We start from the raw sequence: 27,099 nt of genomic DNA on the forward strand, positions 1-27,099 counted from the left end.
TTAAATATATTAATACAGTTTAAAATAGCCTGTCTCAGAAATTTCTAATGAAAACTTCCTAATTTTTCCACCAAGTCTTTTATTCAAGGATATCCAAAGAAAATACTTTGGTTCAGGACAGCAAACTTGAGTTTGAATTCTATAGCTTTTAGAGGCATTATGAGTCACTTCAAAACTAAAATGTGTCCGTCTGCTGCAGCTCACTGCTCTGTGGAAACCATAATGGTCAAGAAAAAACAGTCCCAGAGAAATTTCCCAGGGAAAATTGTAACTCCAGGAAGACAGGAAGGAGGGAATGATGAGAGATGCTGGAATAGGGTCACTCTCACCTCTTCAGCTATGTGACATTAAAACTACTAAGGAGAAGTATCCATGTTATGGCACCTTCACAGTTCACAAAGGTAATAAATCCAAATAAAACTGTCCTACATTTAAGTTTCTTTGAATTTAGACAAGTTTGGGAATACCTCTTTCTTACCTTGCTGCAGCCATCAGTTTGGATCTGGTGGCATCAAGAAATTAGGCCTTACCCAGGTCTGGTGCTTTTACTGACTATCAAGGTCGTCAATTAAATATTGAGCAGTTTAGATGCAGGACAGAATCCCATTCAGTGCATCCTTCCAATTTGACATGGTACTATTCATATGCATTTCCTGACTTTTCCATCAAGTTTTATCAAACTTCAGATAGCCCACATTTCCACAGAATTTGTGAGATAGTGTCAAAGCCACATTAAATAACAGTAAATGACATTAACATCTTCTCTCTTGAAAACAGACCTCTAGCAATGTCATCAAACAGAACTAAGTAACTTTGACATTATTTGGTGAATACTGACTCTGCTTTCCTTCCAGTGCTTACAATCTGATTATTTGTAGGATATTCTGAGAAGTGCAATCAGGCTGGCTGATTTATAGCACTGCAACTTCTCTTACCTTCTGAAGAAAAGGAAATGTTTGACCTTTTCCCATCCTCCACAGGTTTTCATAGATAATTGCTAATAGCTCTGAGGTTGATACTGTTCCCCTAAGTGCCCTGGGATGAATCAGCTCAGCCAATTTGAAAATATCATGTTTATCTAGCTATTTTCTAATAGCCTTGACAGAAATCTTCCCTGAACACCAGCGGTGTTGAATGCATTGGCCATTTTCATTGACAATAAAAGCCAAAAAAGCCATCAATTTTCCCATCTGCCACAGAGCCTTCCTGATATACTGCAGTTCTGAGAAACCACCATTTTCCTTTTTCTTCATTATACTAGTAGAAATACAAAATTTTTTCTTTACCTCTTTTTTTTGCTTTGTGTATAAACTTTAAGTGAAAAGGGTGTCAGATGAGCATCACAGATTCACAAGGCTCTGAGCCTCTCCAAGAGCTACATGAACCCAAAATCTTCAGCTTTGCCTCTGTATATTTCCTATGTTTTCCTTTTCAGCCAGATCTTCCCCTGTATGCTTGAGCAGGTACAAGCACCACTACAAAAATGAAGCCTGAGGAAGACATGAGAAATAACACAGAAGCAATGAAGAATGTAAGAGAGAGGAATGAAGGGTGTGTGTGTGTGAGAGGGTGTCTCCAAGACACCCCATAAAGCTCAGCAGCCTGATTAGAGGTGACATCACAGCCAAAGCTGAGAAAGTTGGTACTTCATAAGTGGGACATGGGCTTCTCTCAGATCTGCTCTCAGCTTCGTTTGCCTTCTGTGGCAGCATCAGCCAGGCTTTGAAAAAGCTTTCAGAAGCTCAAAAAGACCAGGCTTTATTAGAAGATGAGCTAAAGTGACTCACTTCTAAAATAGATCAGTCAGGAACAGAAATGCAAAGGCTCTGCAAAGCCCAGCTCTCCCATCTTGGTGCTGTGAGCCTCCCTCTGACATCCTGCTGCTGCCATGGCTCTTGTGCTGGGCTCTCATCCCTTGGACATTTCTGCACAATGGAACAGAAACCACCCCTGAGCAGTTCCTGTCACAGGCAGGCACCAATAACCTGCCCAGTATGAGGTGCAGGGTGCTCTGCATTTCTCCTCTCACACACCTGCACGAGTGGTGCTCCTGCCCCTGGTTCTGGGTTGTGCCATTCCCTTGGGTTCAGGCAACTCAACCTGCTCCAGCTGCATAAGGGCTCTCCTGACCATGATTCCAGCCCAGGCTCCTTTATGAGCTTCCCTTTTGGAAGGATATCTGGGGAAGCACGTGGCCATCAGGGGTGACAGCACCACAGAGCAGAGATGTTAATGCTTGTAATGCAACTGATGTTTCCAACTTCATTTCTAAGCAGCAATGACAGCTCCAACATCCCCAAATCACAGTGGTTTCAGCTTTGCCTTATCTCCCCATGCACACATGCAAATCCACACAGACTTTGACATCAGTTTCTACCAGGGCACAGTTTTCTGTCATGTAAAATGTCAGGATGTGATCTTCCATATTTCACTAGTGCTATCCTGCCATTTAATTTAATAACAGCTAAATATCAAGTGGTTACTATTTTGATGCTGTGTTCCATCAGCCGTTGAATTAGAAATAATGAGACAAATCTAAAACTGTGATTCATGGTGAACTGCCCAAACCAATCTCAATCACACAGTGGATGACATGGAGTGATAACTGATTTAACAGATGATCATCTGTTCAGCTGTCCTGTCCTCTCTCTCAGAAACAGGAACATTCATGAAGGACAAGTTCACTTATGCTTTACAAGACTTTCCCAAACAATATAAATACCTAACTAGGAATCAATTTTTTTCTTTCTGCTAATTATAGACTTTTTAATTGTGTTTTACTAGTATTTGTGTATATGGCAACCCTTTGTGGCTTCAGGAAGCTGAGCTGCTGAGGGGTTTAAAAAGTATATTTGGCATTTTCCATGAACATTTTTCAATTTACCATCATCTCAAACCAAAGCAGGTTCCTCACCCAAACTGTCCCTTGGGAAGTTCCTTGCACCTGGTGTAGCAGCTGCCCATTGCTGATCCTAAAAGGAGTCAGGCATGGGAGTAAATAATTGCTCTGTTAGAAAAGACTCCAAAAACTGACTTGTCAGACTTTTAAAATGCTGAAAGTGTGTGCCCCAAAAGAAATCTTCTCTCTGTATCTTCACTCTTCACCAGGTTTCAGTTGCACCTTTTCACTGCTGGCCTCAGGTATTCTCTGCCAGGTTTAAAGATGCCTTACACATATTCTGCTGCATCAAATCTAGAAATTCTCAGTAAGATGTAAGTCATCTATAAATAAAATCCGTTGTTAATTTTTCCTTCATATCTTTTATTAGTGACCATCAACAAAAAGTTGACTGAAATGTTACTATTGATGATAGTGACATCAAGAGGCGGATTTTTCCAAGTGTGTTTTCCCAATTTGCTTTTGGAAACAGTAGAATGAACTAATGCATTATCAGAAATAATGAATTAATTTTTGGTGTCTGGCAGTCAATTTTGTCATTTGCTGACAGATTTGTACTTGCCAGGCCAGACAGCAACTGCAAGATGCCTTTATGGCTGAGAATGATGGGGTCTTATAGATCAAAAGAATTTTTACCACAAAAAAAGATCACCTTCATGAGCAGGTAACAGGGTCTAAATAAAATTACCTACAGTAGACAAAAGGTGGCTTTTGAACTAGAAATTCAAATCCAATACAAAAAGGATTATGTGGTCTCAAGAAATACGTTCAGAAAAATCAGAAAGATGTTTCCTAGCAGGTCTGTGACCCTGCCCATGTCCAGCCTAGCGTGGGATGGCACAGAGCCTGTAGGGCTGGGGCTGCAGAGTGCCCCCCATGACGGGCTCCGTGCTGAGCCGGCTCACTCCCTCGGGCAGGCGGAAGGTGAACGCCCGCAGCAGGCTGGCAAAGAAAATGAACAGCTCGGTCCTGGCCAGGTGCTCCCCCAAACACACCCGGTGCCCTGCAGAGGAAACAGGAAAGGACACTGAGTAAAACAAACCTGACCCCAACAGCATCTGTTTTCATCCTCATACAGTGCAAAGGTATTTTTGCCAAGCCCAGAATTTCTGTTAGACTTAGTGCAAGCAATGACACAAAGCTTCGTGTACTTCTTCCTTCAAAGAATTTTATCTGCAGCTTCAAAGAATTTTATCCATGTAACCCTTCTGCTCCCTTCAATTACCTCAAAAGCCTCATCTTCATTTGACTGACAACTTTAAAGGAATTCATTCCACCATGTAAATGAAGAATAAGGACCTGCTTTTCCTGGGAGATGCCATGTTCTAGTGTTGAATGCATAAAGAATCAAGAGGACTGCTTGAAAGTGCTTTCCATACATATGTCTGTTACAAAATGAGTGCCCAAAATCAAATAGCCACAATCATTAGCAGAGAATGTTCTTCCAAAAATAGGGCAAGTTAGATATATATGTTTGTCAGGACACCTCTGATTTTCCATGTTATTTTTTGTTCTGTGGAACACATATTACTGAAAATAATCATGTTCATTTAAGCACTTTTGTTTTCCACAGGAAGGTTTAAAATAGACAAGCAGTAGGTTTTTAATAGACCTCTCCATTCTACAGCCCCAATCCAAACTGTTGATGATTGTGCTGTAGCCCACTTACCTATGGAGAATGGTAAAAAGGCTTCTTGGGCCACAAAGTTTCCATCCTTATCCAAGAAGTGACCAGGGTTGAACTGTCGAGGTGTTTCCCAGTGCTCTGGGTCATACAAAGATGAAGCAATATTTGGAAGAACTATGGTGCCCTGAAAGGAGAAAAACATTATTCTGTTCCTTGTTGACATTCAGACCATGACCCAAAGGCATCCAGCCCCCCTTCTGTTGAGGAGAATGCCCTGGCACAAACAGATTTCAATCCACACCATGATGCAGGAAAAGTCTGTAGCCACTGAGAAGCTGTGTCTGTACCTTTTTGAGGGGAAAGCCAAGCAAGGTTGTGTCCCTCACACACACCCTGGGCATGCCCACTGAAATGATGTTGCTGAAGCGTTGGATCTCATGAATCACGGCGTTGGTGTAGGGCAGCTCTCTCCGATCCTCATAGCAGATTTCCTTGGAGGGACCCAGAACAGCATCCAGCTCCTTCTGCACCTTCTCTGGGGAAAATATTGTTTCAGGCAGAAAAACATATCACGTATTTTCAGTGATTTCATTTTTGAAGGCATTTTCAACATAGAACAACATCACAATTAATTTAGAAAAGTAAGTAACTTCTTATGAAGAAAAATAAAGTAGCAGAATGTTCCAACAGCTTAGACATATGAGAGCTCTGCTTCTGGGTATGAAGTTATTTGATCATAGATTAAGAAAAGACATTTGTTGCTCAAAAATTTAAAACTAAATGTTGCCTTACTACCACAAATCCAAGAGATAACAGATTTATCATTGGGTTTTGTTTTGCCTAGGTGTCTCAAACACCTGCAGGCAGTTAGAACATTAAGCTCACAGCTCTCTGAAATTTATGCCAGGTGAGTCTGAGCCTTAAAAGCCTAATTCCTGTTAAAAGGACATGGTTCTTATGCAGGGTGTCTGTTAAGTGAAGCAATGCCAATTAGAACAAGGTCCAAGTACTATTTTAAAAAATTGATCTATTGCTTGGCATCTGCCTTTTAATCAAGAACAGCATGTTTTAAATTACTTATTGCATGGGAGTCTTGGGGGCATTAACAAAAATAAAACCTTTGATTTATAAACTTCAAGAGAGGCAGTACACACCTAATAAAAATACCTTAGATTTTTAATAAATGACCCTGTCTTTTTTCAGGCTTTTTGAAGCAACAGTAATACACAGGGAAGTCCATTCTGCATTGATCAGTCTGTGCCCATTCACATCAAGCATGCCCTGTGACTGCCAGCAGTCCTTCATTAAAGTGACAACAGAGATTTAAGCACCTTACAGAATTTAAAATGTATATTCAAAAATATTTTTAAGTTAACTTTCCTCTATGAAGAACTATCTTGCAGAAGAACTTGAGAATCCAGGTAGTTTGAAGTAATTAGTCACTGCATCATATAAACACACGTTTCTATTCCTGATTCAGGAAGGAGGCAAAAGGCCAAATTTCTCCTTATGGTACAGAGTGGAACACTGTCATTGGATGTCAACACAGGGAAAGTATGAATGGGTTCAAAAAGAAGGCACCAATTAATTAAATGAGGACAAACCTACTGGTGTCAGCTCATTCTGAGTCCTGATGCAATGTATTTCTCAAGAAGCTCAGGAAGAATCACTCTGCACATGCTGTGCTTTCCCAAATATGTGCAATATTTAGCTAAATAAAATTATACAGGTGAGTCAGTGCTTTCATAACCTTAATTAGAGTAAGTGATAACAAAACGTGATAACATGAGATTAAGCAGAATTTCTTGTCTGACAGCTACAAATTGACCACGTTTTTCTTATCTTCATCTCTTTCATCCATTTAAAATCCTGTTCTCCTCTGGGAGTTGCACATATTCTGCAAGATAACTGTGAGATTTTGGTTATCCAGCATAAGACATGTTTCTTCCTTTGGTTTTCATTCAGTGCTCTATTAAAGGGATTGGTAGTTATTTTAGAACTAGACTTAAAAGCAAATTTCTTAAATACACATAGAGGTAACAGAGGAGCCATCTGTTTCCACTCCTGACTAGAATAATTTCTGTTACGAGAAACTCAAATACATCACAGAGTTAATTTAATCCCTGGATCTACCGATGCTGCCTAGGGCAGACCTACAAGTACAAAAAGGTACATGTGCCACTAGACACATACCAGGATCTAGGAATAATCTCTGATCCATGAGAATGATAAGGAAATTGTTTTTTCTATTGCATGGGAGATATCTGTGATGGGCTTATCTATTCACCTTGGATGTCTGGATTTGCCACCATATAGAGAAGGCCCCAGTTCAATGTAGTGCTTGATGTCTCTGATCCACCCAAGAAAAGGTCATTTATAGAATAAACCATGTTGTCTTCATTGTATGTTGACCTGGGTTCATCTTTGGACTGCAAATGATAAGAAAAGTTAGAGGCTTATATGTGAAAGTTAGAAAAAACAGAATTGGATTAAATGTGATTTCATAACTGGTTCCAAGCTGCAGTGTCTTCTCCTTATAGGACAATATAGAAAGACTGCTAAGGAACATTAGACACCACAGATGTCTATCAACACAAAAATTAACCTTTCACAAACAGACAAGCCATGTTTGGTCCAGTCTTAGTGAGAAAGCTAAATCATGTTTAAAAAAAAAATCAAGATTATTGGCTTCATGTCACAGTCCATCACTCAGTTGTTCTACCAAGCAATACAGTGGCCAGACAGTAAACACTGGGCTGAATAAAGTTCTTAACCTGTGGCATTCAGGTTTCTTCTACACAAGGGCACAATGACTCATGTACAGCTGCTCTGGGGTTTTAGAGTTTTCAATTAGGAGTGTGAGAATGTGTAGGTATACACTGAAATTATAAATAAACACAGCTATGGTTTGGGGGAATTCATTGTCTATATTTACGGAGGTTTTGCTCAAGGGTGTTGAACATTTCTCTTGCCAGTGGAGCAATTGAAAAGAAGGAGAGATGCTTCTCTCTGCTGTAATATCATCTAATCTTTTTTTATTGCCCCTGTTCACCTATTAGAGACAGTTCAATTTTTTTAATAAACAAACTTGGATGATTTCCACCCAGCAGAGTCCCAGAAGAGCTCACTGAAACAATTTCTGGCACACTGATGTTCAAGTCTCGTAAATTCCTAGAGCAGCAATGAAAAGCTTTAGAAACAGTCAAATGCTTTGGAAGGCCAGGTGAGTTACTGTGCTGATATAAAAAAATTAAAACAAGAGGATTCAAGGAGCTAGAAGCCATTTAGGCTGACATGCACACCATACATAAGAATATAGCAGCTGATGTGGGAATTGATCAATAAATAATTATCAGGGGGAGGTAGGTGAGTGCTGCAGCCCAACAGGTTGTGGCTGCCTCTGTTGCTGCTACCAGCACATGAGAGTGGTGAAAGGGACACTGGCTGTCCCTGCAGGACAGCACTGCCACCAGGAACAAGAGTCACTGCCCACTTCCCAGGGCCCTCGGCTCTCTGGGCCACTCTTGCCTTGCCACACCCAAGTAGAACCAGTCTCATCTTGCCACTCCCTCCTCTTTCTTCTTTTCCTTCCTGCCACCAAGCAGAACAGGAAGAGGTAAATATCCTGACACAGCAGAGGAGAGGAGAAAGGAAAAGAGATTTAAGTGGAGGTAGGGGTCACAGAGGGGAAGGGCAACTGACAGTCCAGGAATCAGGGCTGGGATCCAGTACCCAAGAGATTCAGGCAAAGTGATCCTGGTGCGGTCTAGAAAAGGGAGAGATCTTGTGATCTCCTACAGCCCTACAGATTCCCACCTACTTCTACTATGCCTGCCTGACCAAAATGCCCTTATTTGTCCCAGCTCCTTTGTCTGGTTGACACTTCACTGACCCTGGTGACACTTCACTAACACTGCTGACTCCTAGGTTATTTCTCCATAAAATGTTCTCAAAATTCAGCTGACCTCTTGCAAATTCTCTTGGCAAACCTTTACTGGGAAAATATTGTAACCAGAGCATCCCATTCTGTCTTCCAAAGACCTTCAATCATTTTACAATTTGTGCCAATGAAAAAAGTGCAGTGTATTAACCTGCAATTTAATGAAAGGATTGCAAGGTGCTGTGGCATATCAATGATCAGAAAGGATTTAGGAAGATCCTGGTTATTGGATTCACATTACCAAATCTAGACAGGCAAGAGATTGTGATGATTCAGACTGGTTGTGAAGATTCAATGGTCCCTGTTGACCTTTTGCCCTATGACTGTATGATGGGGCAGAAAAAACTTACTTTTTCAATGTGATCCAGGTAGAAGTCAATGAAATCCTGCAGCTCCTCTGGTGCCCCACGCTCTGTGTGCATTCGGATCTCTCTCCGTGTAAAGTTGCTCAGGACATCGTAACAAGCCAAGGCTTTCTTGTGAGGCCCAGGGAGGCGGCTCATCAGCCAGGGGAAGATTTCATAGAGCTGTGGGAGTGACACACAAGAGATCCTGCAAAGTCTCTATCACGAGAAAATGCACTAGGGAGGCCTGCTACAAAGAGAGGTAATGTTCCTGTTAGCTTAGGATTAGGGTCTCATCAGCAAAATATCCTGACAAAGACTGTGCTTGGTCTTTCAAGCTGTGAAAAGTAAACTATATAATTTCTAGTTTTGATGGTAAGCTTCAGAGTTCCACAGGCTTTCAGCTCAATCACAAGCTGAATTAGAATTACTGTAACTAGAATGAATGGTATTCACCTGTGCAGTTATTCATATCTTCAATTGCTATGAACTGCATTCAGGCATTTCAAAAGTGAGCTCCTGCCCTCCAGTGGAGAATACCGGGAAGGGAGAAGCAAAAGTTGGAAACTCCTCACCAGGTTGCTTGCCAAAGCAAGGACTGGCTCCCAGTGGCTGCTTTACAGGCTGGCTAATGCCCAAAGTACTCTCTACCAATCGACTTCTCAAGGTTCCTCCATGAAATTTCAAATATCTGAAACTCAGAAAAGCTAAGGAACAGCTACCTGACAATTTTGAGTACTGTCCTCTAGAAAGAGAAACAGGATTAGCTGGCACAACTAGATTATTTTTTTTCCCTTCTGTTTTACCATTTGGGAAAATCTGGCCTAAGAAATAGCTGATTTTGACCTATTCTGATAGTTAGAAAGTTAATTCTGGTTTCCAGCCTACATTTATGCCTGGGTAATCTGTCTATTCTTGTATCTTCAAGATGCAACATTCTCTTAATAGTTCTTTCTCTCTCAAAATATAATTCCATTGTTCATTTAACAGCAAAATTTTTATCCTTTCTCAGCCTTCATTTTGCTGAGCTCTTCTCATACTCTTTTAATCACACTACAGAAAGCACACTATTAGGTGTTCCCTGGAGTGTGGTTGAATTAGATAGACTGTACTTGTATCTTCTTGGGAAATCAGTTCTTATTGTCAGACATCCAATTATCCATTATTGATTGCCTTACCACCAAAAAAAGTACTTGTCCTGTCCTTGGTAAATTCACTTAGAACTTCATATCCTTTTTGATTAGGTCCATCTCTGGTATTTTTATATTTGCAAAATGTGTTCAGAAGCCTTAGACACAACTGTGGTCTGACTAATCACATAAAGTTGCCAAGATTACAAGCATTCCTACTCTCAAATGTCTGCCCTCTCTCCCACTATGGCACTCTAACTGTAAGTGGAATTTAGCTGTCTGTTCAAGACAGGAACTGCATCCCTCCACCTTCCTGGGTTCCTGCCAAAACTCCTGCTCCATTTATGGAGGGGCCCAATCCCCAGTGTCCCCCTGTCAGTGCCTGACAGCATGAGATCCACATAAGAAATGGGGATGTGGATGCAGCAATATCCTCTTTTTTGCATAGTATTGTGTACTCATCACATCTGGGAGGTGTGGAGATGGTGGCCATCCCTCTGGAATGGTTTGAACTCCTGTTCTTATTTCCCCAACAGTATCTTATTCACTGCACTAAATCAAATCACAGCCAGGATGGGAAGCAGAGCAGAAAAGGAGGTATGTTCTCTGTCCTAAAAGCAGGTGTCACCTGGCACCATTACACTCAACTTACAGGACCAAAGCTAAACTAAACAAAAGGGAACTTGAGCATAACTCAGTGAGAAGAATGTTCCATGGAATATGGAGAGACATCTGTATTCCGGGAATTGTTTATGTATTCTACATTAAAAAGGTACTCATAAAATGCATGGGAAAACTTCAGCAGGGGAACAAGAACCAGAACTCCCAGGTAAATTTTAATTACTTTTGTGCAAAGTAAGCATCTGGTGTCAGAGGGATCACTGACTCCCAGATTGTTTGATTTCCAAGCTTGCAGTTATATTTGCTCTCTTAGCATTTTCTGCCTTCTGCTGCCTGTGCCTGGAGCTGCTCCTCACTCAGGGCAAAGGAGGAGAATATCTCTGGGAAGTCTTCAAGTCTGTGTCTTCCAGGAGAAATGGAGATAAGTAGCCACAAGTAGCCACAGGCAAAATACTTTGGTATTTTACTCATTCCTCTCTCTGTTAACTGTATAAAAACCGGTGTCTTAACTTGGCACATGAGTCAGACTTTCAGACCTGACATTTAATGATGTCCAACGCAGGAACCTGTGGTGTGCAGAGGTTGAGAAACCAAGTAACAAACATGACCCAGGAGCAGTCCATGAACCTGTGCCCTATTGCAAAGATTTAGGGGCAAACTGTCACAGTACTCAAAGACAGGGGAATGAACACAAATGCCCGAGGCTGGCATGTGGAGCTTCACCATCCCACTGTGAGAGAGTTCACTGCCCAGTAAAACTACGTGGGCCTCACTCACCCATTCTAAAACTTTCCCTGATAGCTCTCGAATCTGCATTTCTCACTCTGTCTTGCTCAGAAAAATACAACAGATCATTCACTTACATGATGAATAAAGCTGCCCCCAAACTTGAAGAGATGTTCTGTAGCTTTGATCAGATCATGAAAGGCCTCATCCTCTCTGGAGAAACGATGTCCAAACACAACAGCACAAATCACATTGGAGACAGAATGGACAAGAGGGAAAGCAGGATTCACAGGTTTCCCTGCAACCATAATAATAAATAATAAATGCCACTGTTAATGTTTCCTGCTTTACTGAAATGTGAGAATCCTCTAAGTTCCCCACATAACTTTCAAGAAGGCATTACATTTCACAGAGAAGCAGCAATATTTTTTCAAAACTGTAGTATTGAACTGATTCCTCACAACCATTTTGCAATCCTGTAAGCCCAGGAATGTGTGGCACTCTAAAAAAATGCCAGATGTGTAAAATATTGCATCACATGAAAGAGCAAATTTAGAGGTAAAGGAAAAAAAAATCTACCCAAATTTGCTTTCTGGCAAAATCAAAATATGTTTCAAGCCTGGGAAAGACTGAGAACACTATGGACAAAGGGAACCTAAGGGTAGAAGGGCAGGAAGAGAGACTGCTTTTTTCAGCAAGGACGCAAAGGCATGCAAGGCTACTGTGTTTTGTCTGACCTTGCTAGAGACAATCTCCAGTAAGATAAAATGTTGTAAACTCCTTTTAACCAATTGTGTTAACAGTATAATAACTAATTTTAAAGCAGTTATTTGAAACCTAATCCCAAGAAAACTATTTTTTGATTATGGAATATATGGCCATAAAAAACTCTATTTGTGTGTGTATTGATGCAACTGCCCAACACCCAAGGCACAATTCTGGTTAGTAACTTACTGTTGTGGTGTTTTTTCCTTGCACACATGGTTACATCTCAATCTCTCCTAGCTGTTAAACCATGGGATTGGGCTCAATCTAATTATTTTTAATTTATACAACACTAGCCACAGCATGTCCTGATTTATTTTGCCCTTGCATAATGATCAGTATTGGGAAATCCTACTCACATGATCCTAACTGGGTTGATCAGGGTAGAATATTGTAATGAAGACAAGATTCTAGTCAGTGCTTTACAGAGCGTGTGCAAATGGCATTACAGGACTTAATTCATCAGCATTGATTTTGTCTCTCTATGCATCAGCACCATAAAAGAGCCAAAAATGTGCCCTTGAGGCAAAGGCCAACATCATCCTGGGCTGCATTAGGAAATGAATTGGTGGCAGGCCAAGGGAGGTGATCCTTCCCCTCTGATCAGCACTGGCAAGACCCAGCTGAAGTTCTGGGCACAGCTCTGGACTCCCCAGTATGAGGGACATCAGTGTATTAGAAAAAGTTGAGCAAAGGGCCGCAAGGACAATTAAGGAATTGAAGCATCTGGCCTGAGAGAGGCTGAGAGAAATGGATTATTTAGTCTGGAGAAGGGAAGACATAGGGAGATATCTAAATATGTATAAATACATGGTGGAGGGATATAAAGAACAGAGAACCAAACTCTTCTCAGTGGTATCAAGTGGGGCAACAGGAAAAATATAAGTACATTAAATTTTATGTAAACACAAGAAATGTTTTTACTATAACTCTCACTGAACATTGAAACTGGTTACACAGAAAGGTGGTAAAGTCTCCATTGCTGCAGATATTTACAACTCCGCCCTAAGAAACCTGCTCAGATTGACCCTTCTTTGAGTAGGGGTTAGGCTAGATGATCTTCAGAGATCCCTTTCTACTTAGGGTGCTCTATAATGTAAATAATCAATAGGCTCCAGTTTTTATTCTCAATTTTAGTAGTTTTATAAATAATTTTGAGCAAGAATAGTCTCCTTGAAAACACAAGATGGACTGGTGGCTTTGCATTTTCAGTCCATTCCACACAGACAGTGTAAGACCCTGCACACTCCCTTGTGGAACAAAAGCTGCCCTCAGTTCATACGCTAAAGACATCAGAATAATGGCAAAAATGTATTGATATTTATTGCAGAAATACCTTTCATACTTGCAAAGAAGTCTACCAGGTAGTGAGCTTCTTCTTGCACTCGGTACTCCAGACCTCTTTTCCCCAGACCAAGGTTGCGTAAAGTCCTCAGAGCAAACCTCCTCTGCTGCTTCCAGGTGTGGCCAGTTGCCAACATAATTCCTGCATCATTAAAGGAAGAGCTCCTTATCATGCTAATATTAATCATAGACAAAGACTACATCAAAGGATTTACTAAGCCAGAGAACATAAACTGTTGCCTTGCCCGTGAACACAAAGGCACTAAGGAACAGCTGTGACCTGTAATCATTTTGGTAGGGATGAAATAGGCAAACTCAGCTGGGTCTAAGATGACTTGCAGGATTAAGTTTGATCCCAGACAATCAGATATCTCAGGATATCTCAGCTGCTTCTCTAGTGCTCTTTGCAGTGCTTGTCTCACACTTTCTGCTATGCCTGAAGCTCACCTGAATCATGGGGCTGAAACAGAAGCACACTGAATTTCTAGGTGCAACTGTGCCAGCAAGAAAATATTCTCCAAAGGAGGGGAATGGGAAGAAGATCCCACTGTCAAACTCACTCTTCATGGAAAATGTCATAGTAGGAGGCAATTTGTCCGGGACAAAGAATTGATTGTCTCATTGTCTCATCTATCTCATCGCCTCTGAATCTGCCCCAGTGAGCATTCCATAGAAGATATTATGAATCCTTTTCCTCTTGCTAGTATTTTCCTCCTGCTACTCTCAAAAAGCTATTTCCTCTCTGTACCTTGCAGCTCACCCAGTGGTCATTCCTCATGGACAAACCCTGCCTCTGTGCTACCTCTGAAGGTGGTCACAAGTTACAAAAGATACTGCAATTTGTCAAGGTGCACTGTTTATGCCTGGAAATTCTCACCTTTTCCTTTGGCCATTGCTCTGAAGAAAGGGGACACCAGCCTGCCAGAAACATCTTCAGGGTGTGTGGTCATACCATCCTTCACTGCTTGAAATCCATTCAGTATAACCACTGGGGCCCATCCAAACCATAAAGTGAAGATGTTGCCATGAATTTTTGCCAGCTAGAGATGGGACAGAAGCCAGGAAAGCACAGATGAAATCCCACATATTGCAATCAGAGGATGAACCTGTTCTTGCACTGATTACAGGACCAGCCCTAAGGTGGAGTGGTGCTTTCCATCTTTCCCACCAGACTACAATTATCACTGAGAAAGCATGAATGACTTTTCCAACATTCACTGTTGGAAACACCCATGTATTCCCACTTTTCAGAGCCACATGCCTATGTCAAGAAGCATTAAGTATTTTTTATTACTGTATATAAGCCAAGGCTCATTTCACACTCATTAATGGGCTTAAAGGTATTTTCTATTTATTAATTTATTTCAAGAGGGTTTCTATTATCTGTACAAGTAGCACAAAAGAACACAGAACTGTCAGAGGAGTAATTAGCTTAGAGACTGGACTTTCTTCTTTCCTCCCATCAGTTTTTGATCTTGTCAATACGAACAAGCTGATATACACAGAGTGCAGGGAAGTATTTATTTACTGCTCAAGCCAGAGAGTGCCAGTGCTCAGAAAGCTACAAATCCATGCTGTGAAAGTAATTTTTTTAAGTATTTTTTTCCCTAACTCCAAATCTGATATATAATCCCTAAAGATATTTATTTCTAAATTATACCAATTTTCACAGGAATTCGTATAATTTAGTGGCAAAAGGTGATAGAAAGATATCAAGCTTCACACGAATTTCAGTGAAAATCAGTGTTTAAAAGGGATAGCTTTAGACACCAGAATGACTTTCACACATTCAGAAATTCCAATACCAGGTTTCTTAGCTTGACAAACTACTTCACACTGCAATATCTTTTTCTTATTTTGCAAACCAAACCAGCAGTTCTGAACCAAACAAAGTGTGATATCACAGTGGCCAGTTAACAGTTACAGTACCAGCAATGAGGTTCTGGGAGAGGATGTTTTCACACAGCAAACAACATGAGAAAGGAGAAATCACAAAGACTTTTAGACAATTAGGAGTACCTGAAAATAAGTACCTGCATGAGAAGATCACGATTAAACTGAAAGTTCAGCTGTATCAGTGTCCCAAGGACTGGGAGAGGGACTGGTCCAGGAGGAAACCGTCTCCGCACTCGCTGCAACTTGAAAAACTGCGTAATTAGAAGAAATACAGCCACTGCCACAAGAGCTTCACTTATGCTCAACATTTTAGAGTCTGCCTATACCAGCTTGCCTTTATTCAAAATTGTCTTTTGAAGCTATTAAGGTTGGTTGCTAAACCAGTTTTTTCATAAGAGCTTGAATTCACATAATAAATATTGCCCGCCTCCAACCCTACCTCTTTATTATCAACCACTCCTTTTTGTTCCACTCATTACATTCTCATGCTTCAGCATATTAATAGATGCACACCCTTCTTCTTCTTATCCAGATTATACTTATTCAATATAGATCACAGGATTTGTAGGAACAGTATCTTAAAATACTAGGGCCAAGATTTTCCAGGCAATGGAGATGCACATAAATTCCCTATCTAGTTTTTCTGAGCCAATTTTGAATGGTATGTGCTCCTACAAATACTCCAGGAATGCTTTTAGAAAAGTAATAGCCATACATACAAATTAAGCAGGCAAATGTAAGTGGATATTAAATCTTGGAGTTTTTAAATTGGTTTGTATATATTCCATGTACATGTTATATCTAGTAATGGCAAGGCTGATAGAAGTTAAAAGCCCACATTTATCTTAAGATACATATACAACTATCTAATGCTTAATACAAAAAGCAAAATTTGTTACACTCTTGAATGCAATTGAAGACATAACTGGATTAATGTATGATCTCACTTTTTTCCCTAACATGTTAGCACTAGGAAAACTCACAGAGGGTTTTATCTGCTTCTGCATTTCCCCACTCAGTCTTGACATAGAGTGGGTATCCTTTATGATTTGAGAAATCATCAGAAAGTATGTGAGAAAAATAATGCATATTAATGGAGAAAGTACCTCTAGTGTTAAATATACAGATTTAAAAGAAAAAAAATTTAAAACATGGGAAAAACCTAGTAGGGATCTTGAGCTACTGCCAGAATGAAGGGCCTCAGCAAGAACTAGTCATGACATGAGTGTGGATTCTTGGTAACTTGAAAACAGAGTCTGTAGCCAAGGCTCTTTGCCAAGCCTCAGCACTGGCAGGAACCACAAACACAGCACCAGGGGAGTTCACTGGCTGAAATCAGACATGGAAACCTCACAAGAGGGGTTCTGGGCACCACATGACCATGACCATTGCAGTCCCCTCTTACAGATCCAGACTGAAATGCTTCCCTCTCAAAATTGCCCATCCGTTGAGAGCAAAGCACTTGCAAAAGAAACATGTTTTCACTAATCTTCTGAGAAAACTGCCAAGACTCGTGCACCAACTCATTTCTTGCAAGCTGACTTTGGGACAAAAAATATTTCCAGATTTTGTGGCTCTGGAGCACAGAAGACCCTTATCCAGAAAGAGCAGCCTGGAGTCTGCCAGCACACAGTTTACAAACCTCCAGATCAATTAGCCTTCATTACCACTAATGCATAACTGATTAATGTGTACTAACCAAGGGATGTTTATAGGTTTCCACAAAGGCTTTGTTTGTGCACACTAAAAAGGTGATTTTTCAAGACAATCATTTCTAATTTATCTCTCTCCTTCAACAGGAAAAACAAAATTCTCTTTAAAAAGAAATTGGTTAAGTTTTACCTTCTCTGGCTCCAGTGTAATCTCACAAACTCTGCTTTAAATCCCCCAATTTATCAGAACTTTCAATTTTGAATCAATATAATACATTCACTTTTCTTTTAGATATTGGAAAATTTCCCATCTAAATAATTTTTCATCAGAAAAAGTAATTTTGTCCACTGGAATTTAAGCCCCAGTGCCTTCACACCACAAGGGCTGCAGTCTCACACCTTTAACCAGTGTTCAGCTGGAGCCAGCCTGGAACACAGTTGTCTGGAATACACTGGAAAAGGAAGATGACTGTGGGTCAGTTTAGATCTGAGGCATGGGATTTATCTTACTTTATTTGATGGAAAATGTATTTATGAGATAGCCAAGGCTCCATTTTCTAAATAATTACTAAATGCAGCCAGCAGCAGCATTTCTTCAGCACTATCTACCAGCTATTCTTTAGGATTAATGATTTTTAACTTGCCAAAGGCAAGCAACTGCTGCCTCCCCTCCCGGATCCTGATGAGTTGTTCCCTTACCAATGTGGAGTTACTGCCAGGGGGATGTTTGTAGGTCCAGCTTGAGGAGACTTCACACTAACCACCTACATGCCAGGACACGGGTAGAACGATCCCATAAAGGTGATCCTGTGGGCGAAGGAACTGCCAACCCAGGTTTCATCTTGTCTGTACATCCCTGCCTGTTAGACTGGGGTGCTTTAAAACACAAGGTGGGCAGAGGCACCTGAAACAAATAGCTGTGATGATGATGCCATTCCTGGAGATGGCACTGTCAACTAATCAGAGTATAAAAATAATCCTTCTTGTGTTGGCATCTAATATCCAATTTGTACCTCATACAAGAAGAATGTATCCCAATGCCATAAAAGAATATCCCTTGTTAACTGCCAGTAAGCAAACCAGCAAAAAACCTCCACTTCTGCCAAGTCCTTAGGCACCTGGTTCATAAAGACTTCCAGAATTCTTCAGTAGTGCCAAATCTGCTCTTGGTCGTGGTGTGCTAAGTCATCTAACTGTGATAAAGAATCCATTTTAAGAAATGAAAGCATAAATTAAGCTGAATAAATTTTTGGAGGATCTGGAGCAATCATCATAAGTAGACTACCTGGCACGAAGTTCCCATGTTGCTGGCAACCAATGGGCTCATAAAAAAGGATAAAGTATCAACACTATGTGACTGCTCACTGTTGTCATTTGTCTTCCAGTCCTGGCTCTTGGCTTGTGATATGAAAAGCTCTCCACAACTGCCTGATGAAGCCACTCTTCTATTTTCATCAGAAGGGTTGAAATTCTATCTGGTTTAGTGGGTGAAACCCTGAACTGTCTTCCCAAGTGACAATGACAGAGTTGTAAACAACAGGCTTGCTCAACAGCAAACCATATCAATCTAAGGGAATGTGTTATCTGCCCTAGAAAGCTCCCTGCAAGAGCTTCTTTTACCTCCTGCACCCACTAATATCCTGAGACAGACTGGAAGGCCTCTAAGCCTATCTCCACAAATGCAACTGTGGCTTATGAGAAGAAATCTTTATTAATGAGATTTCCAATTCATAGACTACAGTTCAAGATCATTCTCTGTAAAACCACTTTCCAGTTGGTAATATGTAAGTCCCAATTCTGATTCTTCCCTTAATGCCTTTATTTGTTACACAGTTTACCAATATTTTCCAAACAGAAAAAAAAAAAAAGAACAAAATATCAACCCTTCATAATTATGATGCTCAGGATGCAACTGTCTGTCAAGAATCTTTCAGGGTAGTGATTAACCAAATGAAGAGGAAAGCAAAAATCTTAGGACATGCAAGAAGGAATTCACAAAGAAGCCGTTTTACAGAGTGACTCTTCCCTGAATCTGCCATTTCCTATCGAGGAATGGCACAGATCTGGTAGGGAGGAGGCTTCATTGTGCTCCCAAAAACAAACTTGGTGTTGACTTCCTTCACTCCTTCTGGCAGGGTGAATGTGAATGCTTGTAGCAAGGTGGAAAAGACAATAAAGAGCTCCATCCTTGCCAACAGCTCCCCCATGCACACACGGTGCCCTGTGAAGAAACAGAAAAGGCACTTCAGCCAAAGGATTTCTATCACACCTCCCTTTCTAAACTACCTGGGATTTTCTTTGCTTGTTTACTGCAGATTTTATCCTTTTCTCTTAAGTTTGTCATTTAATGATTCATAGCTGAAAGGCTGCTTGTATTTCCCCAAAAAGTTTCAATTTACATTTACGGCAGGCAGTAAGATGTTACAGAAACTGTCACCAGGGTGGCATAGTTCACATTTACAGTCTTCCCAGCACCATGCATTTTTCTGCTACTGCTTTGATAGCTGGATCTCTTCTCAAAGAGAAACTGGATCTGTCTTCCAAGAAAGACTTTTCTGTGTGTCATTCTTTCTCTTCTCATCTTTTCCACAAACAACTGGACTTCTCTCTTCTTGGAGATATTTAAAACAGTTTGTATATACCCATTTGTAGGTGCCTTCCCAGTTATTTTGAGGAGTGAATGGATCTGAAGTTGTTACCATAAGGAGTAAACAAATCCCTGTTCAGTGCACTTACCTATAGCAAATGGTAAGAATGCTTCTCTGTTTACAAAGTTTCCATCTTTATCCAGAAAGTGGCCTGGGTTGAACTGATCGGGTGTCTCCCATTTTCCAGGATCAGCCAGAACAGAATCAATATTTGCTAAAACTACTGTGTTCTGGAAAAAAAGGAGCAGTGGCTTCAACAAAAACTGTGACTGTAGAGTCTACTGATATGTAAGACAAAGCCTTGTGAAAGGCCATTCACAGGGGCAGTCAAACCTTAGAGGCACTAGAAGAAGAGTTCATGCTCCGAGTCAGGGAAAAAACTCAAACCCCTTTCTAAAATCATCTAATGGACCAAAGATCAAATTGATTCAAACATGCAGCACATTTGTACCTTTGGAATGCGATATCCCAGCAGCTCTGTGTCCTTCACACTCATTCTGGGCAGTGCAATTAAGAGTATGTTACTGTATCTCTGGATCTCGTGAATTACAGCATTTGTGTAGGGCAACCTTTTCCTGTCCTCATAGCAAAACGCATGGGAACAACCCACAACAGCATCCAGCTCCTTCTGGACTTTCTCTAAGGAGGAATATTCAGCTTTAAATATACAGCAAACAATCTATAAACTCTATAGTCATAATTTTTCCTGTTGCAGACAGAATGGCATCCAACTAGATGAAAAAGATACTTTATAAAAAAATAATGCCTTCAAATTCCCATACAGATGACCTGAAAAAATTTGACATAGAGTTTGTTTATAGGTTGAATATATACTTTTAAAATAAGATAGTGGATGAGGTCATTCTATAATAATATGTGGGTTCCTGTTACATATACTGCTCTAAGGTAATTTATGAAAAGACTTTTATTAATATTTATTTCTACAGCCAGGGAGTCAACTGGAAAAAATATTAATCGTATGTTAGGGGAATAGTTTAGTAATTGATCAAGGATTGTTCTTCATTAAGAAGCACAGATTTTGCTTGTCATCTACAAATTCCTAACTGCTATTCTGTAATTACTTGCCTTGGGAAGCACTTCTACAAATTAGTTTTTCCCAAGGACTTTTTTTTTTTACTTACAATCTGAGCTGAAATGGTATTTTCTGATTATTTTTTTTTAACGCTAGAGACTCTATCATTGCAATTAGAATTACCCCCACAAAACTTAAGAATGTGTTAATATATCCTGAGAAGATGAAAAATCATGTGAAAATTCAGTATGTGCAACCCAGTTTCAAGTCTTTTGAAGGTAACAAAATGGGACATCCTTTCTCCTTAACACTTCCTCATTTTCTATTTGCCAGGCTTCTGCTGTGACTGGTAGTCAGCTTAAACTGTCAAATATGAGGCAGTTTTTGTACCTTCTAATCTATTCTATCCCATACACTCTAGCTCTTTTCTCAGTCATTTTACTCTGCCAACCTGTAACTTTCTTCTGTGAATATCATTATTAAAAGCACACATTTTCAAGCTACTCACCTCAATATTAGCAACCCCACACTGTATTTAAGTTATTTCTGCTGCAAGAGACCAAGAGCAAATCAAAGAGCAGGAGTCAGGGATTTAAAAGGATGACCCAAAGACTCCTTAGTGGAAATGTAATCATTACTGTCTGTGGAGGGGTAATGGTGCAATTTATCTTATCTGAGACTAAATTCCTGCAGCTGATTAAATTAATCACACCCTGTATTCTGTTTAGATCTGTTAAAAGAAAAAAAAAAAGCAAGCTGGAATGATTAGCTTGAATGTTAGAAAGGATACAGCAAGAAACAAATTAATGCAGTTCACCTGATTCATACTTCAATAATTAGTTCCTCTACTTTGAACAAGCATGACCACTATTTGAACTTGTTTCATTGCTAGAGCTGCAGACCTCTTTGGATGTGCTTACCTTGAATGTCAGGATAAATCACCATATAGAGCAATGCCCACAGTAAAGTGGTGGCTGTGGTTTCTATGCCTGCTACAAAGAGGTCAGCAACAACCTGGATCAAGTTTTCTTCATCAAAAGTTGCATCAGGATCTCCTTTAGTCTGCAGATACAAATTGAAAAGAAAGTTATGGCACACAAAAGAAGAAGTAAACCACCTGGAGAAATCATGCACTTCTAAATTTCTATTAGACATCATTACAATCAATGAAATGCTTAAAATCCCTTGTGGTTAGCAAAGTGTGAGAGAAGTTCAGAAGTACTCACTTTATCTATCTCATCCAAATAGTAATCAATAAAATGTCGATTTTCATCAAGGTTTCTTTTTCCTTTGAGACTTTCAAGTTCCTTTACAAACAGAGTATCCAAAAACGCTCTGCAGGACTTCATCTTTTTAACTGATGGCAGAAAGTGACCAGCAAGCCAGGGAGACAACTCATACATCTGTAAAAGAGATATTTTAGATATGTGATATTACATATAACTGTGTGGCATTTAGCAAACTAAATTTGAATCCTAATACAGGCTTCTTGGTAGTGGAAAAAGCAAGTGAAAGACTGATGATTGAATTAGCATTAGAATTAGGTTGAAGAGATAGTGCCTATTCAATAATGCATTAAAGATTAAAGCCTTTCTTAATTCTATTTCTCCCTGGAGCAAAATTAAAATTTCTCTCAGTTTTATAGTATAAAGTTTTATTTATTTATTTATTTATGTAGAGAGAGCATGCGTTGTTTTAAAAACAACTTATACAAATACCTACTGAGAGCAGTTTGGAAATAGCTGAACCTGTGTCCACCCTGATTAGAAGGGTAGATTAGGAATCATTTCACTGGCATCTTCTGGGATAGTTACTAGTAAGGAATTTTATTTTAGCTTATCTAGCCAAAGTATCAAAATAGTCATTAAATCCTCTAGGACCTTACTTACAGCAGTTTCCAGTTAGTCAGAGATGGTGGAAATCATACAAGACACAGAACTGGATGAGTTCCAACAAGTTCTGCAGAAGCAGCTGCCTCGTGCATGGGTAAATTCACTTTTTGACTATACACAGTACTGTGGTTCCCCTTCATAAGTGATTCATAACAAAACTGCCCCAGTCTGAGGCCACCTGTTCTGCTGCTTTGCCAGCTGCACTCACAGATGCACATACAGGAGCAAGAGAGAATTTTTCTCTGCAGTGGACCAGATGTGAAGTTGGGAGTTTGTGCCCTGAATGGAGACAGATATCATCCAGCAGCTAAAGGAGGGGGACTTGCAGTGTCATTATATTCTTGTAAGGATGTGCAGATGTGGTACAGGTGTTGCTGTCAAAAACTGTAGGGAAAAGCTGCCATTCAGCAATTTCATGCCATGTTACCTTTGCACAAAACAGTTGCTCTACTCCAGTTTCTATGAGGTTAGCTGACAGTAGAGAAAACAGTAAAAACCTATTTATTCTTGACATTTTTGATAGCCGTGTCATATAATAGAGAGAAGAAAGGTAGCTTGCTAGACAGAAATTAAGATAAGCTTATTTCTGAGCTTTTCAGATAGTTTAACCCATATTTTACCACTGATTTCAGATATAGTTTCAAACTCTGGAGTTGTGCAGGTAGCACATTTTAAAAGAAAGTCCTTTGTAGATCTCTCAGCCATGTAACAAATCTTTGCATTTTCATCCCTGTCCCCCATACACAGGAAAATTCTGTGTTAAGATGAAGCATAAACAATAGAAACAAGTTTTGAACTAGCCATCTTGAAGTTCTGAAGTGCTCACCAGAAATTCTAGGTGCTCTGGTATTATTTACTTTTGTTACTTTTGTAACAAGCAAGTTGCCTTTTTTGCACTATCTATAGAGAGCAAACAAACAAACAAAACTGATTTTCCTCACAAAAAAAGAGACGCTGTTCAAAAATGCTGCCAGGTAGTCAAAGGACTCAATCAGGCGGTGAAAATTCTCATCATCCCTGGAGAAACGATGTCCAAACATGATTGAACAAATGACATTTGCGACCATATGAACAACAGGCATAGTGGGGTCCAGAGGTTTTCCTGTAAACACAAGGGACTGCATTCACCATTAACACTTACTGTTCCTGCTTTGCCCACTGACAGGAGAGCTGATAAAATTTCATCAACATTTCTGACATTAATTAGATCACTGAATGGCAAATTGTAATTTATTGGTAAGACGCCTGAGTAAAAAAGTAACTTCAGACATCTGAAAAACAGTGTTGGTTGAAAAAAAGGAAATTCTGTTCCACTGCCAGTGGGACTGGAATTAGTAGTATTAATTATAAAAATACCCAGATATCATCAAACCTTGGCATCAGCAGAGCTCATATTTGGCAATAACCAGGGTACAAAACAGCTGAGACATTAAATATATAGATGAGTTGAGAAGAGAACCACCTTCTATTTTTGATCATATCATTTTGTATTGGAACATTTCAACATACCTTGTGCGTCCTTGGTCAATGCTTTGCATATGTTATGCTTTTTTTTTCTACACAGGAATAGGAGGCACTGTGACACTGATTTTTTTTACTGTTTGCTGTTACCATAAGTAACAAAGAACTGACTCAGAAGTAATAACACTGATAGGAACAAGTGTGTATATATATATATACATATAAAACGAGACAGGAATCTAATTCTGTGATCTTGCTGTGGGGTTTCACACTTCCACAAGTAAGTATCTCATGCAGGTTGCATATACAGACTTTTGAGACTCAACTCTGCATATACACTTTTAATCCATTTTTGTAATCAGTTTCAGAAGTTACAGTGCCCCTTTCTCCCACTGCACAGACCGCCCTGCCCACCTCACATACCATTTGTTTTCTGTAAGTATTCCACCAAGACAGCAGCCTCCTCTTGCAGTAAATAATCCTTCTCTTTTTTCCCTAATCCCATCTTCCTCATTGTTGCCATTCCAAAACGCCTCTGCTGCTTCCAGAGATGACCATTAGAGAACAAAACACCTAGAATCATAATGAACTAATGCTGTCAATGCTTTATAAATTGATGGATTGGTAAGGTTGATACATCCAAGAAGCTTCTCTTTTCTTCTAATTTTTTTCAAATATTTTACAGCGGTCTGACAACATTCTTCTTTTCTTTCTTTTTGTATTTTAGCTATTTCTCTTCTGCATAGAAGCTCTTACATTAATTCTATGCTGTCATTATTGTTCTGACACAATACAGAATAGAATTGTTTTAAAAAACTTGTGAAAATAGAAGCTTTTTCCAGATGTAAATTAAGGACTTTGAGGCTCTAAATCAGTATTCCAAACTAGGGATAGAACACAACATAATAAAAGAATTTCTGAGAATAAAAATTACCTTTTCCACGTGTTAGAAATTGAAAGATTCTCTCTTCGGGCCTTCCAGCAACATCTTCAGCATGGGCAGTCAGACCTTCCTTCACTGCCTGAAACCCTTGCAAGACAACTGCAGGAGTGTTTGAAAGCCATAAGGTGAAGATATTGCCATGAATTTTGGCCATCTGTAGAACAAGGCAGAATTAGAGTAACAGGAGTGAGAACTGGTACTTTTAAATCAAACAAAATGAACCAGATCTTCTCCCTGGGCAGATGCCCTAAGAGTGACTGACTTTGAGAACAGAGCATCAGGTATATTCTCACATACAATATATTTTGAAGTCAGGTTTCTATCTAAAGTCTTATTTATTAATGATCATGATGTTTCTAAAATGTCACCCAATATTGCCAAAGTCTGTGATGTCATTTATTATGTCTAACAATTCAAACTCATTGTAGATGAACTCTTCCATCCTCACCACTTGCTACAAGACAGCAGTAGCTCATGAATTTGATGTGAGCCATCTACAGATTCCCCTTTGTGTGTCAAGTGTAGCAAAAGCAGTCGAGGAGCTGAGTAATACAGGAATCCCCCTTTCCCTTCCAGCACAGCCTTGTCTTCAGCTGCCATGCACGCAGGCATCCCTGCAGTGGGCAGGACAGTCCTTCTCCTGGTGCTGAATCAGGAACTAGAAAAGTAGCAGAATAGGCTGGAAAGAGTGGTGTTTTGCCAAGACATCCCAAGAAATGCAGGACCAGGAGATTACACAATTTTGCTGCCTGGGAGCAAACAAGAGGGAATACTTATGCACAGTGAGCAAAAATAGATGTGCTTGCACTTGCACATTTGTGTTTAATTTCATTTTTGTAAGGACCAGTTCATGGCTTTTGAAACCTTGGGATGACCAGTACTAGTCTTCATGTCTGGGATGTCAGAAATAGAGGAAAACACAGCAGACAGGCACTAGCTGCTATTTTATATTATGGAATAATAACACTTTGCCTTGACATATGCAGCTCAGGAGGACGGAGCTGGCAGGACATGGAAAACGAGGGAGAGGGAAGGCTGAGAATGAAGAGGACAAGTGAGGTGCTATTACTTACATATTTAAATGTTAATTATTTAGTATAGGTGTATAAGAACCATAAAAGAATGGGATACAAACTTTAGAAGTGCTGCATATTACAATTGGAAAGGGTTTGAGCATACTATGAATTATTTTAGCTATTTAAAAGCTCAGTCTTGCAAAGCAGACTGAAATCTCTTGTGAAAACCTGACCAAAGGGTATGTCAGAAAATAATTTATTCTAAGATTTTTCAAAAAATCCATTGAATAAATATATATTAAAAAAATCAACCTTTCTATACTGGAAACAAACATAACCTCAGCAGCTATTTCATGGGACACTTAGAAAATGCCAGAGCAACAACAGTCAAAATACGGACATCCAAAAGACTGCACAGAATTAGCGAGTCTACTTTAAAATACAGCTTCTTCCTATGTGTAAGACAGGACTATTATCATCATTATGGTTTTGTTCATATGCACATATGGTTTTATATATACATATATATATATATATCGTAGTAAGTGCAAATTTTCACACAAATAAATATATATTTAAATTATCTCCACCTATTTCCACATTTATGCAATTTAGAAAAAATTCCTCCCTAGCATTCAAAACAAAACTATGTTAAACACAGTTACTTTTCAATCAGTTTATGAGTTCATTAATACATTGCCAGACGATACATACTTTTTTAAGATGCTCATGATGAATTTTGAAGTTCATCTGCAGCAGATTTCCAAAGAAGGGATATGGAGTTGGCCCAGGAGGAAAATGTCTTCGCATCCATTGCAATTTCAGAAACTCTATTAATAGCAGAGACAGCACAAAAAATACCAGCACCTCACTCACTGTTAACATTTTACTCCTGATTTACACAGCTGCGTTGTCTCTCTACAAGTGCTGTGTAGACAGAGGAGAGATCAGTTTATCTTGCTTTTGGGGTACCTCCCTGAAAAGAGAAAAAATACTTGATGCTCCTATGACTCATCTCTTCCCCTGTTTATCACTTTTACTTCCCCACCCCAGAGAATTAAGTGTTCTTATTTGTAAGCATATAGAACATCACTATGTTGCAGCTACACATCTGTCAATCATTGCCTCTTCAAGGAACACAAAATGTAGGTTAATTATACAC

At 39.7% G+C, this 27,099-nt stretch overlaps 2 protein-coding genes across 2 annotated transcripts; both read right to left on the reverse strand.

The window, feature by feature from the left end:
- Positions 1-3,279: 3,279 nt before the first annotated feature.
- On the reverse strand, positions 3,280-16,117 carry LOC102067778 (cytochrome P450 2J4). The gene is made up of 9 exons (XM_005484879.3): positions 15,430-16,117; positions 14,274-14,436; positions 13,389-13,538; positions 11,425-11,585; positions 8,817-8,993; positions 6,814-6,955; positions 4,874-5,061; positions 4,569-4,710; positions 3,280-3,902 (listed from the first exon to the last, which is right to left on the reverse strand). The coding sequence occupies exons 1-9, from the start codon at positions 15,598-15,600 to the stop codon at positions 3,724-3,726; spliced, it is 1,473 nt and encodes a 490-aa protein (XP_005484936.1). The 5' UTR covers positions 15,601-16,117; the 3' UTR covers positions 3,280-3,723.
- A 1,008-nt stretch (positions 16,118-17,125) lies between these two features.
- On the reverse strand, positions 17,126-26,993 carry LOC102067596 (cytochrome P450 2J6). The gene is made up of 9 exons (XM_005484878.4): positions 26,652-26,993; positions 24,913-25,075; positions 24,402-24,551; positions 23,459-23,619; positions 21,852-22,028; positions 21,546-21,687; positions 20,044-20,231; positions 19,681-19,822; positions 17,126-19,165 (listed from the first exon to the last, which is right to left on the reverse strand). The coding sequence occupies exons 1-9, from the start codon at positions 26,820-26,822 to the stop codon at positions 18,987-18,989; spliced, it is 1,473 nt and encodes a 490-aa protein (XP_005484935.1). The 5' UTR covers positions 26,823-26,993; the 3' UTR covers positions 17,126-18,986.
- Positions 26,994-27,099: the final 106 nt, after the last annotated feature.

This window comes from Zonotrichia albicollis, chromosome 9 (assembly GCF_047830755.1).
Source record: "Zonotrichia albicollis isolate bZonAlb1 chromosome 9, bZonAlb1.hap1, whole genome shotgun sequence".
Lineage (NCBI taxonomy): Eukaryota > Metazoa > Chordata > Aves > Passeriformes > Passerellidae > Zonotrichia > Zonotrichia albicollis.

Bases quoted from the DNA above. Each gene is read 5' to 3' on its own strand.
- LOC102067778 (XM_005484879.3), bottom strand. From the start codon at position 15,600: ATGTTGAGCATAAGTGAAGCTCTTGTGGCAGTGGCTGTATTTCTTCTA. The intron at 11,586-13,388 runs GTATTTCTGCAA...TTATGGTTGCAG, and splicing joins CTTCTTTGCAAGTATGAAAG to GGAAACCTGTGAATCCTGCT. The intron at 8,994-11,424 runs GTAAGTGAATGA...TCACTCCCACAG, and splicing joins GGGGCAGCTTTATTCATCAT to CTCTATGAAATCTTCCCCTG.
- LOC102067596 (XM_005484878.4), bottom strand. From the start codon at position 26,822: ATGTTAACAGTGAGTGAGGTGCTGGTATTTTTTGTGCTGTCTCTGCTA. The intron at 25,076-26,651 runs GTATGTATCGTC...CTTGTTCTACAG, and splicing joins ATCATGAGCATCTTAAAAAA to ATGGCCAAAATTCATGGCAA. The intron at 23,620-24,401 runs GTATGTGAGGTG...TTGTGTTTACAG, and splicing joins ATACTTACAGAAAACAAATG to GAAAACCTCTGGACCCCACT.